Source organism: Aotus nancymaae, unplaced genomic scaffold, assembly GCF_030222135.1.
Source record: "Aotus nancymaae isolate 86718 unplaced genomic scaffold, 86718_ANA_hifiasm-v0.15.2.pri h1tg000046l, whole genome shotgun sequence".
Classification (NCBI taxonomy): Eukaryota; Metazoa; Chordata; class Mammalia; order Primates; family Aotidae; genus Aotus; species Aotus nancymaae.
In genome coordinates this window covers 3,795,998-3,813,214 of record NW_026988460.1, presented here as the reverse complement: position 1 = coordinate 3,813,214, position 17,217 = coordinate 3,795,998, and the positions used below count along the sequence as shown (strand labels likewise).

Below are 17,217 nucleotides of genomic sequence, written 5' to 3'. Positions count from 1 at the left end.
TTGCAGGGACATGGATGAAGCTGGAAACCATCATTCTCAGCAAACTATCACAGGAACAGAAAACCAAACACTGTATGTTCTTACTCATAAGTAGGAGTTGAACAATGAGAACACATGGACACAGGGAGAGGAACATCACACACTGGGGCCCGTTGGGTGGTGGGGGAAGTGGAGGGATAGAATTAGGACAAACACCTAATGCATCTGGGCTTAAAACCTAGATGATGGGTTGACAGCAAACCACAATGGCACATGTATACCTATGTAACAAATCTGCACATTCTGCACATGTATCCCTGAACTTAAAGTTCGAAAAAAACTTGCCACATATACCCCAAGCATTTGAGAATTGACATGTGATCAGAGTTTTTTAAAGCTATAGAGAATCAAACTGTTGCTTATTTACTCAACAGTGACAAGGCAATGAGAGAGTCAATACCATCTGCACAGAGAAACGTTTCTGTGATTAACCATTTCTTCCATTCTTATGCAAACTTCTAAGTTCTAGTAGCAATGACTCCAGTAGTAGCACAAAACAGCAATAGGCAGAGATGAGCAATAACCATAGTATAGGAGGAAGAACAGCAGTAAGGTGAACAGCAGCAGCTGGTCTCTACTGCATCCTTACTACAGGTAGCATCTCATCACCTTATTGAATCTTCACAGCTATTCAATGAGGTAGGCACCCTTTTGTCCAAGTTACAGTTCAGTCAATGACTAATGAAGGCATCCACATACATGTGCAATATAATGGAAATCTCTCCCCCGAGAAAGATGGATACCATTTGGGCTAACCCCCCTTTCTGCTTTTTTTTTCCCCTTTATGTTTTCTAGTGACCAGTTAAGCCACAATTTTTAGGATAGAAACTTTGTGATGATCAAGAAAAGCAAACTATCATATTGGTGTGGGGAAAAGAAAAAAACACTGAAAACTTAGATCCCAGTCTCTAAAGTGGCTATATACTGCTATTACACACACACACACACAAAAATCCTAGAAGAGTGAAAGATATAAAGATTGTGAGGCTCAAGAATATAGGGCCTTAAGGCTTATATTGGATAAAGATAACTATATAAACAGGCTGCCAAGTCAAGTGGGAAAAGATAAGGCATGAAGTCACTATGGCCAAGGCTGAAACAGGACAGTTAGGAATTAGAGATGTCTATGTTGAGACAGCAATGCTACACAGCCCTGGTATTGTGTAACCCCAATTAGTGCTTTTCATTATTTATTCCTCCACCTAGCTATATATAGTCTATAATTATGATTAAAGGAAACATGTTGATAAAGACAAAAATTGTTCTGGCAACAAAAGTAACACCATGCATGTAAACAGCATGTGCCATCCTTAAATATCTTTCTCTTAGGCATCCCACCATTTGCCACTATTTGACCTGTATCAACTCCCAAATAGCCTAATACTGATTACCTAACTTAAAGACTATTTAGCTTCCTTCCTCCCTCACCCTCTTCCTCCCTGTTGTTCTATGGATCCTCTCCCCACAACCCCCATATGCTTTGAGTCATTTTTTTCTTTATTAAGGTGTCTAAAACTAGAAATTCAAGTCAAATACCTTGTTGATGCTGTAGATACAGAGGTAATCAGAATGAGGGAACTAAAAGCTAAGCTTTGGGCTGAGCACTCCACCCATATATTTCTTTTAATCTGTACTATTACCCCATAACTTAGATCATATTATTATGCAGTGTCCTCTTTTAGCCTCTGTATTAGTCCATTCTCACACTGCTACAAAAAAAAAAAAAAAATACCTGAGACTGGGTAATTTATTTCAAAAAAAAAAAAAAAGAGAAAGAGAGAGATTTAATTGGTTCAAGGTTCTGCAAGCTGTACAGGAAGCATGACACTGGCATTTCTTTGGCTTCTAGGGAGGCCTCAGGAAACTTAAAATCATGGCAGAAGGCAAAGTGGGAGGAAGGCATCTCACATGGTGGGAACAGGAGAAAGAGAGAGTGACAGGGGGCCAGGCACAGTGGCTCACATCTGTAATCCCAACACTTTGCCAGGCCAAGGGGAACATAGTTCAAGACCATCCTGGCCAACATGGTGTGATGGTTTGCACCTGTAATCCCAGCTACTCAGGAGGCTGAGGTAGGAGAATCACTTGAACCCAGGAGGCAAATGTTGCAGTGAGCCTAGATTGCGCCACTGCACTACAGCCTGGGCGAGAGAGTGAGACTCTGTCTCAAAAAAAAAAAAAAAGAAAGAAAAGAAAAGAAAGAAAGAAAGAGAGAGGGAGAGAGAGAGACTGACAGAGAAGGTACCACATTTTTAAATGACCAGATCTCATGAGAACTCACTCACTATCACAAGAACAGCACCAAGGGGATGTTGTTAAACCATTCATGAGAAACCACCTCAATGATCCAATTGCCTCTGACCAGGCCCCACCTGCAACATTGGGGATAACAATTTGAGATGAGGATTACATATTTGGTGAAGACACAGATTCAAACCATATCATTCCACCCCTGGTCCCCCAAATCCTATATCCTTCTTCCTTCTCACATTGCAAAATACTATCATGCCTTCCCAACAGTCCCCAAATTCTTAACTTATTCCAGCATTAACTCAAAAGTCCAAAGTCTCATCTGAGATAAGGCCAGTCCCTTCGGCCTATGAGCCTGTAAAGTCAAAAACAAGTAAGTTATTTCCAAGATAAAATGGGAGTATAGGCATTGGGTAAGTAGTTCTGTTCCATTGGCCAAAAGAAAGGGGCTATAGGCTCCATGTAAGTCCGAAACCCAGCAGGGCAGTCATTAAAACTTAAAGCTCCAAAATAACCTTATTTGACTCTATGTCTCACATCCAGGGCTCACTAGTGCAATGAGTGCAATCCCAAGGCCTTGGGCAGCTCCACCCCTGTAGCTTTGCAGGGTTCAGCCCCCACAGCTGCTCTCAAGGACTGGCATTGACTGCCTGTTGCTTTTCCAGGCTGAGAATGCAAGTTGCCAGTAGATATACTGTTCTGGGGTCTGGAGGATGGTAGCACTCTTCTCACAGCTCCACTAGGCAGTGCTCCAGTGGGAACTCTGTATAGGGGCTCCAAGCCCATATTTCCCCTCTGCATTGCCCTAGTAAAGTTTCTTTAAGGGGGCTCTGCCCCTGCAGTAGGCTTCTGCCTGGATATCCAAGTTTTTCCATATATCCTCTGAAATCTAGGTGGAGGCTCCCAAGCCCCAACTCTTGCACTGTGTGTACCTACAGGCTTAATACCACATAGAAGCCACCAAGGCTTACAGCTTGCACCCCTGGAAACAGTGGTCCAAGCTGTACCTGGGCCCCTATGAGCCACGGCTGGAGCTGCAGCAACTAGAATATGGAGAGCAGTATCCCAAGGCTATGCAAGGAAATGGAGCCCTGGGCCTGGCCCAGGAAACCATTCAGTCCCTCTAGGCTTCTGAGCATATGATGAGGGAGTCTGCCATGAAGTTCTCTGAAATGCCTTTGAGGCCTTCCCATTGTCTAGGATATTAGCACTTGTCCCCTTTTTACTTAAGCAAATTTCTGTAGGCTTCTTGAATTACTCCCTGGAAAGTGGGCTTTTCTTTTCTACCACATGGCCAGGCTGCAAATTTTCCAAACTTTTATGCTCTGCTCTCTCTTTAAATACTAGTTCCAATTTACGCAATTTCTTTGCTCATACATATAAGTATAGGTTGTTAGGAGCAGCAAGGCTGCATCTTAAATACTTTGCTGCTTAGAAATTTCTTCTTCCAGGTACCTAAATCATAAATCTCAAGTTCAAAGTTCCACAGATCCCTAGGGCAGGGGCATGATGCAGCCAACCTACTTGCTAACACATAACAAAAGGGACCTTTACTGCAGTTCCTAATGAGTTCCTCATTTCCATCAACATCACCTCAGCCTGGACTTCACTGTCCATATCATTACCAGCATTTTGTTCACAACCATTTAACCAGCCTCTAGGAAACTGCAAACTTTTCCTCATCTTCCTGTCATCTTCTGAGCCCTCCAAATTCTTCCAACCTCTTCCTGTTATATCCAATTCCAAAGCTGCTTCCACATCTTCAGGTATCTTTATAGCAATGCCCACTCCTTGGTACCAATTTTCTGTATTAGTCCAGATTGCTATAAAGAAATACCTCAGGCTGGGTAACTTATAAAGAAAAGAAGTTTAATTCACTTATGGTTCCATGGGGTGATTAAACCATGGTGCTTCATGGTTCCACAGAAAGCATGATGCTGGCATCTGCTCAGCTTCAGGGGAGGCCTCAGGAAACCTGCAATCATGGCAAAAGGCAAAGGGGGAGTGAAGGAGTGAGGCATCTCACATGGTGAGAGCAGAAACTAGAAAGAATGACAGGGGAGGTGCTACACACTCTTAAATGACTAAATCTCATGAAGACTCACTCACCAGGCCCCACCTGCAACACTGGGGATTACAATCTGACGTGAGATTTGGTGGAGACACAGATCCAAACCATATCTGCCTCTGCTGAAACAGAGGCCACAAGAATAACTCGCCCAAAGATATATATATACACACACACACATATATACAGCCAGTAAGTGGCCAAATTGGAATTTAAGTTCAAATCTGTCTTACTCTGTAGTTTATACTTATCAGACTGGTTGGAACTCTTAACCAGTTTACAGTAAGAACAGATCAAGGCTTTTTCTCTAAAGAACATCAACATGCAGGAAAAAAAAATCAAAATGCTTGGGTCTGAGTGGATGAAACATTGGGGTAGGCTGAATTTCCTGGTAAGTAAGGAATCTAGAATTTTTCTTTTGGCTTGTGTTACATGACATTGGCCTTGCCCTTCCCTCTCACAGTCTGTACCTCACGATGAGAGAAGTGAACAGCTTGGTGAGATTCAGAACAAGGGGAACGATTCCATTATGTCAGGACATCCTCATTTGTGACAAAACAGATGCTGGCTGGTCACATCCATTCCACCTCTCTGTTTTGGAAGCTCCCACACTCTACAAACTATCTGGAATTCATTAAGACAGGAAAACAGGCTGACAGTAGTATTTCACATTTTATTCAGCAGAAGTTTTGTGAAAAACAATTTGGTCATGTGGACATGCCCAAAACCACCATCACGCTGTTTCTCAACCAAAACTTTCAGTCAAGTGACTGCAGTATGCTTCAAGTTTCACACTTTTAGAGTGTAGATTAAAATACAACCCCTTTTTGAGATTTGGGCTAGGGTTCCTTATGGTAGTAAAGCTAGGTTAACTCTAAGTCACTCAGAGATCATATTACATAACCAAGAATCCTATACTTGAAAGGCCTAGTTAGCCCCATCTTTAGACTTTTCTGTTATTTAACCAATAAATTCATTTTCTGATTAAACATGGTAAATGTGGGTGTTCTGTCACCCAAGCCTATATATTATTTGTATCCCACCTATATGTAATGCTTTCTATTCCAAGTTCATTGAGCAAATCATCCCCCAACATCATCACCACCACCTTAGTGCCATGATTTTGAAAGTGTGATTCCCAGACACTTTGAAAACAAGTTCAGTTTCAGCATCATTTAGAAATATGTTCAAAATGCAAATTCTAAGACCTTACCCCAGACCTACTGAACAGAAACTGTGGGAGTGTGTCCCTGCTATCTGTTTTAATAAACCCTACAGGAAATGCTGATGCACACTTGAGTTTAAGAGCCATTGCCCTAATGATTTTACCACAAATCTCCTATCTCCATATTAAATACTCTTGTATTGCTATTTTGAAATAAAAAATTCCCCAGATCAGAATACATTTAGTAGAAAAAAAAAAGGAGTGTTGCGGTATTGTCAGCCCAGAGATACTCATTGATAATAATTACTCGCTATTAAAAAAAAAAAAGAAAAGAAGAGAAAAGAAAAGAAAGCTCCCTAGTTTTCTCTAGAAAGTTAGTTATCAGATCTACATTACTGATGTGGTAGCACCCAAGAAAATCCTGGGATTCACTTCGAACAATGTGTACCTCGGTGAAACTAATCCCTGTGATAAGGATATGTGGCCAGGCCTATAACCAATTCTCAACTCCTGCAGCCATGAAATTGACCTGTTTAGAAAGATATAAGGTATATGAACCCAAAAGTTAGAAAGAGGGGTTACATTAGGGAGAGACTCCCTAAAGACAGCAGATTGGCATGTGGTATCATTGACTCCCAAAAACAAATCCCAATTAATCGTCCTTGCCATTCAGCTCCCTGCCGTTATATCATGCACTTTACTGATTTTGATATTATGACCAAGCAAGCACCATCAAACCTTCTCATTAATTGCTGAATCAACAAAGATTTAAAACTTACATATATAATCAGCATTGTTAGAATTACCTTCCAAAATCCTATCATTTAGCATTTACTCATTCCACATTTGCCTAAATAAACAACATTATTAGTGTGTACCTACCCAAAGACCAGTGGAAAAATTACCATGCTAAGATGATACAAGGTGCAGTTCCAAAAAGTCTACACACTGATTGATTACACACACAAGCCAGTGGCCAACCTCTTACAAGTTATCCTTCAAGCATACTTCTTTGCAGCAAATGGGTAAACCTTGATTTGGAATGTCACCAGGAATCATGTCAGCTGCTTATATTTTTAGGTATTACTTCACATAAGCTAGTGTAAACTCTTCCTTTAAAAATAAATAAATAAAATTTTCAAGAATGCATAGTTGGGGTCACCCTCTTCCCTTGAAAGTAAATGACCTAAACTGGCCAACACTATTTTATGTTTATTCATAGGCATTCTCTGCCAAAAGCATTATGAATTAGTTACAACGGGTTCTTATTGGCTGAGGTGCCAACATCCCAAATTTAGATGGTGCAACTATGCAGGCTCACTAATGCAACAGAGCAAAGGTAACACTGAAATAATACCTTTCTACCTTTTGCTGAAAAAATTCAAATGCTAAAAACAAAACAAAGCAATAACAAAAATATACCTAGTCTTTTAGATGGAAGGGAATGTTAAAATTTGACCAATGACATATCGCTGCGTTAGTTCATGAAAGTTTTAGAGCACTATCTCTATCAATTTAGGACACACTGCAGGCAAGAGGTACAATGTGGCTACATCTCAGTGAGGTTCTCTGGTAGCCTTCACCAGGACTGAGCTAGGTCCTGAGTTAAACAAGGAAACCATCTTTAGGATTTCCATGAGCATTTCCTTTCACCAAATTTCAGATCTTCAGCTGTAAAAATAAAACGTATGTTTTTGAAAAACATGCCTCCTAGAACCAGTTAGTATTTAGGAACATTTTATGGTAAAGGTATCAAAGTAAATATAGCTTTCCTGTCATTTCATAATTTCATATATAACCACAGCCACCAGGCTAAGTGAAACCTCTCTGCCTCAAGTCTTCTTCCCATTGAGACAGGTCAACCTTCCCAGAAGGAAACCTATTCTACAAATGCAAGCTATGCGTTCTCACAACAGTGAGGACAACCACTTTTCCAACGATGCCCTTAATCACATGGAAAAACTGAAAAATATGTGTGAATGATTCAGCAGCAAGTTACCCCACTTTGGAGAAGAGGCAGAGGTGGGGAGGGTGAAGACCACAGATCCCTTCCTGAAATTGCTCAATATGGCACAATTTCTTATACGACAGAATTATACCAGTGCCCTCTATAGGGCATGCATTTAGATTTAAAATATTTGTTCTCACACAACCCAGGATTTTTCCTTTTGAAAGTTATCACTCTGGCCAGGCACAGTGGCTCACACCTGTAATCCTAGTACTTTGGGAGACCAAGGCAGGTGGATCACAGGGATTCAAGTCCAGCTTGGTCAACATGGCAAAAGCCCACCTCTACTAAAATACAAAAAAAAATAGCAAGGCATGGTGGTACACGTCTGTAATCCCAGTTACTTGGGAGGCTGAGGTAGGACAACTGCTTGAACCCCAGGGTGGAGGTTGCAGTGAGCCAAGATAGTGCCACTGCACTCCAGCCTGGGCGAAAGAACAAGACTCTATCTCAAGAAAAAAAAAAAAGGAAGTTATCAATCTAAGGGTACTTGAATCAAAGAATACAGCTACTAAAATCCAAATGCTTTGAAGATTTTTTTAAAGAAGTCAAATTAAATACACACCATTGCCTGAGGATGTCAAAGTTGGTGAACACTGGAGGTGGTGTGTAGGAGGAGAACTTCTTCTTTTTTGTTTCTGCACCAACACTGACATTTTCACAACAGAGTGGACAGGAAGTGTGATCTCAGGACTGAAACACAGGACTAGGAGTCAGGAGTTCTACACTGGTTATTTGTTCATGGTGGGCGTGTATGTTTTGTGAAATCAATCTCAGGCTTTCCTTTTTAATCCTCAGTTACTTGGACCTCTCCTTAACACCAAAAAAGTAATTAAAAATTCAGCCCCAAAAACTGCACCTAGGCTAAGAATGGTCAGACATGAGTAATGTCAGGACAACAACAGTCAGGGGAACAAGGGATGACATCAAGTAGGATGATCCTAGAGGAAAGAAAGGATAATAAAAATAACAAGACCCATCTCCTCTTTTAGTCCAGGGTTAGGTTTATAAAGACAAGCATGAATCTCTGACTCACTCAACATTAGGAAAACACTTAAGACTGAGTTATAAACACTTATAACAAAGATTAATGTCTGTGTTTCTTTTTCCACTATTCATATATTAACTTCAACCAATCCTATGGGTAGCCCTGAACACCTATTAAGCCTCAAGTCTAACTTTAGCTGCTTTACATACATTACCTTTTATCTTCACAACAGCCTTGCAAGGTAGCAACTGTCCCATTTTACAGAAGAAGGAATTGGAGTTCATAAAGGTTGTACAACTTGACCAAAGTCACAGAGCTAGTGCGTGGTAGTGTCTAGATTTGTACCTTTATGTCAGACATTCGGCCTTGCCTCAAAATCACTTCTTCCAACAGGTCATTCCTGATTATCCAATCTAATAAAAAGCCCCCTTCTTTCACAGGCACATTCTACCTATAATGCTCTGTTTGATTTCCATAGCAGTTAGCAAAACTTTTCTTGCTCATGTATTTGGTTTATTATTAACTGTGTCCCACCACCAAGATGCATGCACCATGCTAGCAGGAACGCATTTGCTTCTCCACTTGATTCCCTATGGCCAGCACAGAGCCTGACACTCAGTGCCCAGTGCTTGAGAAGCCCCCAGAAATGTTAGCCATTAAAGATAAAAGCCTCATCACTCTGAATCCCAGGACAGAGGTCTCAGGTGAATACTCCAAAGGTACACTTCCTTACTCTTCACAGCATCCAAAGCCACAGGAGAGAAAGATGAGGCAAAGAACTAAGAAAGGCACATTTCAGAAGTGGGCTAGAAAACTAAGCTTACCATTGAGAAGCCAAACCTGGTCCTTCTCCCAAGATCCTTTGCAATAGAATGGGAGGTGAAGAAATTTCAACAGAGATCCCAGACCTCCTTGTGGGTCTTCTCGACCTCATTGGTATCAACAAAGATGTAGACTTATTCCTTGGTATAATTCCTATCCTCGGAGTACACAATGTTCACTAGACTCACAAAAACCTTCTAATAAACTACAAATTTGCTTTTACAATATCAAAAGCTTGTGGTGACTGCATTTAATATCTTTGACCTGTCTTGATGATTATTTTCTCCAAATAATGCATACTTGGAGTGTAGTCAAACATATTTTTGTAATTTATTCCGATTAGACAAACCCTCAGCAAAGTACATTTTATACTCCACACACACACACATACACACAAAAAAACAAATGAAACTCTCGCTTATTGTCCTTGAAAGATGACAAAAAAAAAACGTAGCCAAGGATTTTTTTTCCTATTATTTATCCTAATACTGCCAGTTCTGAAACAAAGCAGTTGGAGGGGGAAATTTAGTAACTTTGATTTGTCCCAAGACACATTTTTTTACACTGAGGTCCTATTCCTGACAGTAAGCACATGTGATCTGTTCTAAAAAAAGGATATTTTCCACTTCTTGCACAACTGGAGCAGATATAAACATCAGCCTGTGCAAACTGCACTGCAGAACTCAAAGGGAATTAAGCATACATCCACTTAAATAAAAACTATAAATAGCAGTAATCGGGAAAAGGAAATCTCCAATAACAAACAAAACCAAGACTGAGAATCCCACTTCAATCAAGTGTTCCATCTAATCATATCACAAAACAAATCAGCATAGTAAAATTTGAACATCTGCAGGTTGAGGCACCTCAATCTTGTCTATTTTGCTTTGGATGCATGATTCTACACACGTTTTAGTTATTCTTAAGAGGAAGGTAAAAACTGCTATCACGGTAAAATTCTACCGGAAAAGGAGGAATTAATCTCCTTCACTAACAGTGCTAGGTGCTATGCTAAACATATTTATACATTTTTGCTTAGTTTTAAAAGTTCTACCAACCCTAAGAGGATGGGTACTATTGACCTCATTTTACAGCTTAAAGAAACTGAGATTGCAAGAAGTTAAATATCTTGAACACAGATGTAGTAGTTAAGTGGCAAAACAGTGATCAAGGACAGCACTTAAGCAGGGCTCCCTCTAAACCTGTCCACATGCATGCAGCCTCTCTGCCACCACGAAATATCACCAGGTGCCCAAAGACCACAAAGAAGAGCTTAAAGAAATGTTAGGAGTCTAAAAGGCAAACAGAAACCCTAAATGTCTACTTTAGAATCATGCTCTCCAAGGTGTCCAACATTTTATTTAATAGTGTGGAGAAACACATTTGACTATTGTTTCACTTTGAAGGCCAAATTCAAATACCCCTATTTGTCCAAAAAACTGCCTCCCTTAAACGCTGCCAATTACTGATGCCTACCCTGCCACAGGTACCACTCTGCCTTATATAATTAGCTAGATCTGTGAGTTCTCTTTCTCTCACCACACAGGGAGGGCACAGTGTGATGTATCTTTGAATTGTGCACAATCACTCAGGCATAGCACAGACTAGAGGACAAGAGCACACAGCTACAGTTATATGGCCTCAGTTTAAATCCAGCCTCCACCTACTTGGCATACCTCAGTTTCCCTCACTGTAGAATGAGAATAATAAACCAATACATACACCCAAGGTTGAATTAACTTTGCATTAACAGAGGTAATGCAGAGTTAATATTCAGAATAGTGCCTGGCACATAGGAAGCACTAGATTAAGTGTTAACTGTTTTAAAAATTATAATTAATATAATTACTGTTTTTGTTTATTATGATCACCTGATGCAGATTTCACAAAGATTAAGTATGTTTTACACACATAATAACACTTAGAACAGACTTACACATAGTACGCACTCAGTAAATGTTGCCCGTCATTATTAGTATTAATTTGCACATACTAGGACTCAATAAATACGTGTTGAACATGAATTTTTATGGATGCACTGAATTTTTTTGTTTTAGGCTCTGGGGACACAATAGTGAACAAGAAACTAACAGAAATCCCTGTTCCATTGGAGCTTGCAGTCTAGCATGGAGATAGATACACGTAATAAACATAACATATTGGAAAATTACGCAGCAGATTATTTAACTAGCATAAAAGAATTATTAACGATTAGATGAAAACTATAAAATGCAAATTATTTATCTGAACACCTCATTAGAAGAAAAGCAAAAATGAATTTACTAACATTGAGAGAACTGTATTGCACAACACCACCTGCCTCAGAGAAGACAACCATAGTCAAGCAAATGCAAATACCCTCCAAAATGCCAGTGCTCACTGATAAGTAATAAAGAAAGTAACAACAAGAACATCTGCTAAAATTTACTGAGCACTTACTATGTGCCAGGCACCATGCTAATACTTTTCCCACAGTCAATGTCACACTTATGTTCTTAAGACTCCTGGAGGCAGGCCCCTATTTGCCAGTTGAGGAAACTGAAATTAGATGTCACCCAGCCTGCCCACAGTCACCCAGCTAGTTAGGCACAGACACCAATGCTAGAACAAGGCTCTTCATCTCTATGCTAGTGGTTCCCTGCCGATTGGACAGACCAAAAATATCAAGAAAACTTTCAGAAACCAAAAAATGATTGATTGACAGTTTTGTTTTGCCAAGAATGAATTATCATGTCATCAAAGAAAGGGCATTTTTTAATAAGAAGACAGGAGGGAAATATCTCAGCATAAGTCCAAGAAATGGCAGCAGCCATATGCCCAAATATGTGTAGGTATGTGTATGACACAACAGTCTTTGTCTTTCTCATTTCACCCTGAACCTTGAAAAGTTCATAAACCTTTTTGAATCAGCATTTGAGAATCACTACTGTATTCTATTCTGCCATGATAAACCTAATACTCATTTTCGTTACCATTTGTAATTTGCAGAAAATTTAATAATAGCTGTCTAAAATAGTATTAAAGATTTAAGAAGAAATTGGAATTAAATTAAGCCAACCATGAAGTCTGTCCAGGAAAAGGACATGAAGGACTATAAAACCACATGCACTGAGTAAACCAAACAAAAGGACGATGAGCCTTAAAGATGCTACTATATTTTAAAATATTTTTAGGTCCAAAAGACCTGTTGAGACTTCCCTTGCCCCTAGGAGCTCATTCAACAGTTTCACATTTGTTTCTCTGCCATGACTATGCCTGTGTGAATTCTTGGCTCTCTCTAATTACTCAGCCCTTTTCCTCTGCCACCCACCATTCAGAACTCATTCCCAGGAGAACACACAAAGGTTTCAAAAACCTTGCTGGAGGAAACAGTGTGCAAACAATTCATTAGAACCTTTTCCCATAGCATGTGTCTTCCTATGACACAGCTTACCCACCAACATGACCAAAATGAGATTCATATAATCTAAATGCAGCAACTTCAGATTCCTGAAAGCAAGGATGTCTGGGTTAGAAATGAAATATGTCCTTCCTCATGATAGACTTGAATATCTGAGCTTAGCCCCAGTGAACAATATATACATTCCTCTTTGGAGAAATCTCGGTGGATATCTATTTTAAAAGGAACACAATGTTCATTGCAAAAATCAAACACCTTACCCTGAGTGGGTTATAGTATTAAGGAAGAAAGGAAGACATACTCAAACAAATATTTATTGTGTTACGCATTGTTCTAAGCCAATGGTTCTGAAATGGGGGTGACTTTGTCCACCACAGGACATCTGACAATGTCCAGAGACATTTTTGGTTGCCACATTTGATGGAAGCAGAAGTACTGGCTCTAGTAGGAAGAGGCCAAAGGATGCTGCTGGACATTCTGCAATGCATAGGATCTTCGATGGCAAGGAATTATCTGGCCCAAAATATCAACAGCACTGAGGTTGAGAAACTTTTTTCTATGCTCTAGTGACACAATAGTGAATAAGGAACAAACAGAAATTCCTGTTCCCTGGGAGCTTGTAGTCTAGCATGGAGATACACATAATAAACATATTAGAAAATTATACAGTAGATTATAATATAAGCACTATGGAAAATAACATAGCCGGACAAGGAAAACTGAGTTTGGAAGAATAGCAACTGCAAATACTGTGATCAAAAACGGCCACACTATCAGTGTGATGGGAATGTTGTTTGAAGAAAGAACTGTAAAGAAAATAACAAAAACATCTGCTAACATTTCCTGAGCACTTACTATGTGCCAGGCACCATGCTAATACTTTCCCACAGTCAATGTCACACTTAATATTCTTAAGACCCTTGAGGCAGGCACCTACTTGTTGGTGGGAGAGCGAGCACTGGGCCTGTCTAGGCAAAAGATGGTCAAAGCAAGTGCAATATACAAATGTCCAGCAGTGGAAGGACCTGGGGTATTCCAAAAACAGTGAGGAAACCAGCCTGGCTGCAGCAGAGGGAGGTAGGAGGCAGGCAGAAAGAGAGAACGTCAGAGCTGACATCTTAAGGACCTCAAATTTTACTGAGAGAAACTAGGAGCCATGGGCAGGTTCTGGGCAGAGAATGACAGGGTTCTGACTTGAGGTTTAACACAGGGTTGCTTGACCTCAGCACTATTAACAATTTGGGACCAGATAATCCTTCGTTGTGGGGGCTGTCCTGTGCACTGTAAGATGTTTAGCAGCATCCCTGGCCTCCACCTACCAGAGATTGGTAATGATCCCTTCCATTGTAACAATCACAAATGTCCCCAGACACTGTCAAATGACCCCGGGGGCAAAATCATCTCCGATTGAAAACCTGTTTTAACAGGAACATTGTGGCTACTATACTGAAAATTCACTAAATGTGGTTACTGCAGTTTAAAAGACTACTGCAATAATCCAGGCAAAGGCTGATGGTGGCTTGGACCAAAGTGGTAGCAGAGGAATTGGTAAGAAGCGGGCAGATTCTGGACATATTTTCAACTCTAACGGACAATCCAGAGAAGACGGTTGATAGGCAGAATGGCTGCAGCAGTCTTAACATATCAATTTCAACTTTTTCCAATAAAGACTTACAAGAAATGAGGTGCCCCAGCAAAGACATAAGACAAAAAGCAATGAGAGAGGCCCAGAACAATGTGTAGCCCTTTTAAGTCACACAACAGATGTCGAGGACAATACCTTAGACAACTGTGGGAAACAGTACAGAGAAATGTTGCCAACTCCATATATTTATTCACAGATTTTATTTAACTGGTTTATTTCAAAGAGCATGTGTGTGCTCCATACACAAGTTTTACAACAACTTTTTTTAATTTAGCCTTCCTTTCCCTGCTGGTTCAGGCCTACACCTGTTTCTAGCATTAACGTGTGAAGCCATTTCTTCCCACATACCCACATTTTTCCTGACACGTGCCTGCTAGCTAGCTACTGAGGATGTTCACCCTTGCAAGTCATTTTTTGCTGACTCTGAAAAGAACAGGCCCAAATCGTTCAACATGAGTTTCACGGCACTCATTTGGGTTTTTCCAGATGGTATTTTCCTCGCTCTCTCAAACTGATTTAATGTTATGTATCAGCCACCATCAGAAATGTTCCAAACAGTCCGGTTAATTCATTTCTTTCAGGATTCCACACACACACACACACACACACACACACTCATTCCCTCATTCTGGCCATGTAAGCATTTGCTTATAGAAGCAGAAGCAGAGACTGCCCAGTAAAACACTGGTCCCTTCAGCCGAATGCAGATAAAGCCCTGATGAGCATAACCAACAATACCCTTCACACAATATTACTCAAAACCCCCAGCCCCCAACACACACAATCTATGCTCACACACAAAACAGCCATTATGAGGAAAAACCACCAACTAAGGCTGGTTTTATAGGTCGAACTGCTTAGGCGGTCTCCTTCCAATCTGCCGTGAGGCATCTACAAAGAGGCTTCTTCAGCAGTGGCAGTCAGTGGGTCCGCTGTTCCCAGATTTTCTTTCCCAAGTGGGATAAAGCGTCCTGCCACAGCCCTGAAGTAAATAAACCTGGTTGCACTTTCCGCTAGAAAAAGAATCAGCCCGGTGCTAGCCAGAGGCCAAGATTACACCACCTGGCTCTTCATTCAGTTGCCCTTCTTCACTCACCCTCATTTCAGGACCTTCTCCCACTCTGCCAGCCAGGCCCATTCACCCAGGCCCCACCCACAGTGAAGGGCAAAGCAGGAAGGTACAGCTGGGTGCAGAAGTCCTGCTGGATGCTTCCAATGATAGCCTTATCCTAGCTCACAGCTTAGCGGGATGGAAATAAACCCTTCTCTGCTATTCCAACCTCCACTGACCATGTCCCTTTTAGTAAACACTGTAAATGAGAAGTGCGAGGAGTCCAGAGTGGCCGCCGGACAGAGAGAACGGAAGATACCCAATCCATTTTGACAGACAAGTGGGAATGGAGGCAGCAAAAAAGCTGGCGCAAAAGAAGTGGGCAGTAGAGGAGATGGGGCGTCAGAGCAGTGGATGTCTTTACTCCTCTCCTAAAAAGTTTCTGAAGTCCCCTGCGAATTAAACACGTGTCTCTGCCAAGCAGGGTACAGTCCCAGTAACCCCCAAGACCAAGGCTCATTTCTCCTCTGCAGGGAAGGCCTGGTTTTGAATGGGACTCTATTTCCAGGGAGTTTAACTTGGACTAGGGGACACACCCACCGCTGCACTCGCCCCTCCCGCGCCCGCGTGGAGCGGTCTGGAGGTGAGAGGCGGAGCCCAGAGAACCCTCACCTGCAAGCAGCCAAGGGCCGATTTCCCCACAGGGAATGGACTCCCAAGAGGTGACTACAAGCAAACTAATTGCTTCCCTCCAATGTTGCATCTCAATCCACCCAAAGCTCTCCCTCTCCGAGCCGTCAACCTGCTGGGATCTTCAGAAAGGGGGTTCACTAGAACTCTTTCTCCCCCATCTTACCGGGACAGCAGCGTCCCGGCCAGGCGCTCCTCCTCCCCCACGTCGCGCCAGGTCGCTCCCCAGCCCCCACTCAGTCTCAGCAGCTGGCATCCCCGGCCGAGGGTCCCCGCGCAGGGACGCTCCGCCCCCAGCCACCCGGAGCGCCCCCCGAAGTGCGCTCCCTCCGAGCCTCCTAGAAGCGCACTTGGGCCGGGAGAGCGCGGCCCCCAACTACGAGGGGCAGTTCGCCCTCTGCCCCGGGGCAAGGGCACTGGGTCCTTGTCCCAGAGCTCCCGCAATCCGCTCTCCTCGCCTAGGAGTGGCAGACGCAGCGCCCCCCAGCCTCCCGCCGCGCCACTGCCCAGCTGTCACCACTCACCTGCTCTTCAGCGGTTGACTTTTGAGTTCGTAATAGGTTTTGGGCTCTTCATGAAACTCCTCTCCGACTTCGAAATCCGGCACTATCCCCGATTCCGACTGCATGGCTCCCGCTTCCCGTCCTTCCACAGCTCGAAAGTGAGAACAGAGCCCGGGGGCGGAGGGAAGGTAGCTGGGCCTGGGTCCCCCGAGTCGTGCGCCCCCGCGCAGTGCCGAGCTCTGCCCGCTCGCCGGCTTGCGGCCGCCCGCCAACGAGCGGGGAGTTTACACTGGCACCCGGGAGGGAGGGGCCGACGGCCGAGCGCCGCCTGGGATCTGTAGTTCGGCCCGGGCGGGGTATTCCCGGCTCGCCTGGGGAGCCACATCCGCAAAAACTACAACTCCCAGAAGGCCAGGCGGGGGAGAAGCAACGTGGTGGACACCGCTAGAGCAACTCCTGTTTGGATTCATTTTCAATGTCAGCAGCTCCTCTCCCTCCTCTCTCCCCACTTGCTTCAAGGGTACAGACTTGGCTATTTAATATGAATAGGAACGGACACAGCCTGCTCTCCCACCGTCACCCCCACCT

General features: G+C 42.5%; 1 protein-coding gene across 2 annotated transcripts in view; it reads right to left on the bottom strand.

The window, feature by feature from the left end:
* The window catches only part of MITF (melanocyte inducing transcription factor), a 226,508-nt gene extending 209,620 nt beyond the window's left edge, over window positions 1-16,888 (bottom strand). For both annotated transcript variants that reach the window (XM_012473998.3, XM_012474009.3), the window contains exon 1: window positions 16,651-16,888. In XM_012473998.3, the coding sequence (XP_012329421.1) occupies window positions 16,651-16,754 (104 nt within the window). In that variant the 5' untranslated portion in view covers window positions 16,755-16,888. The remainder of the gene's footprint in view (window positions 1-16,650) is intronic.
* Window positions 16,889-17,217: the final 329 nt, after the last annotated feature.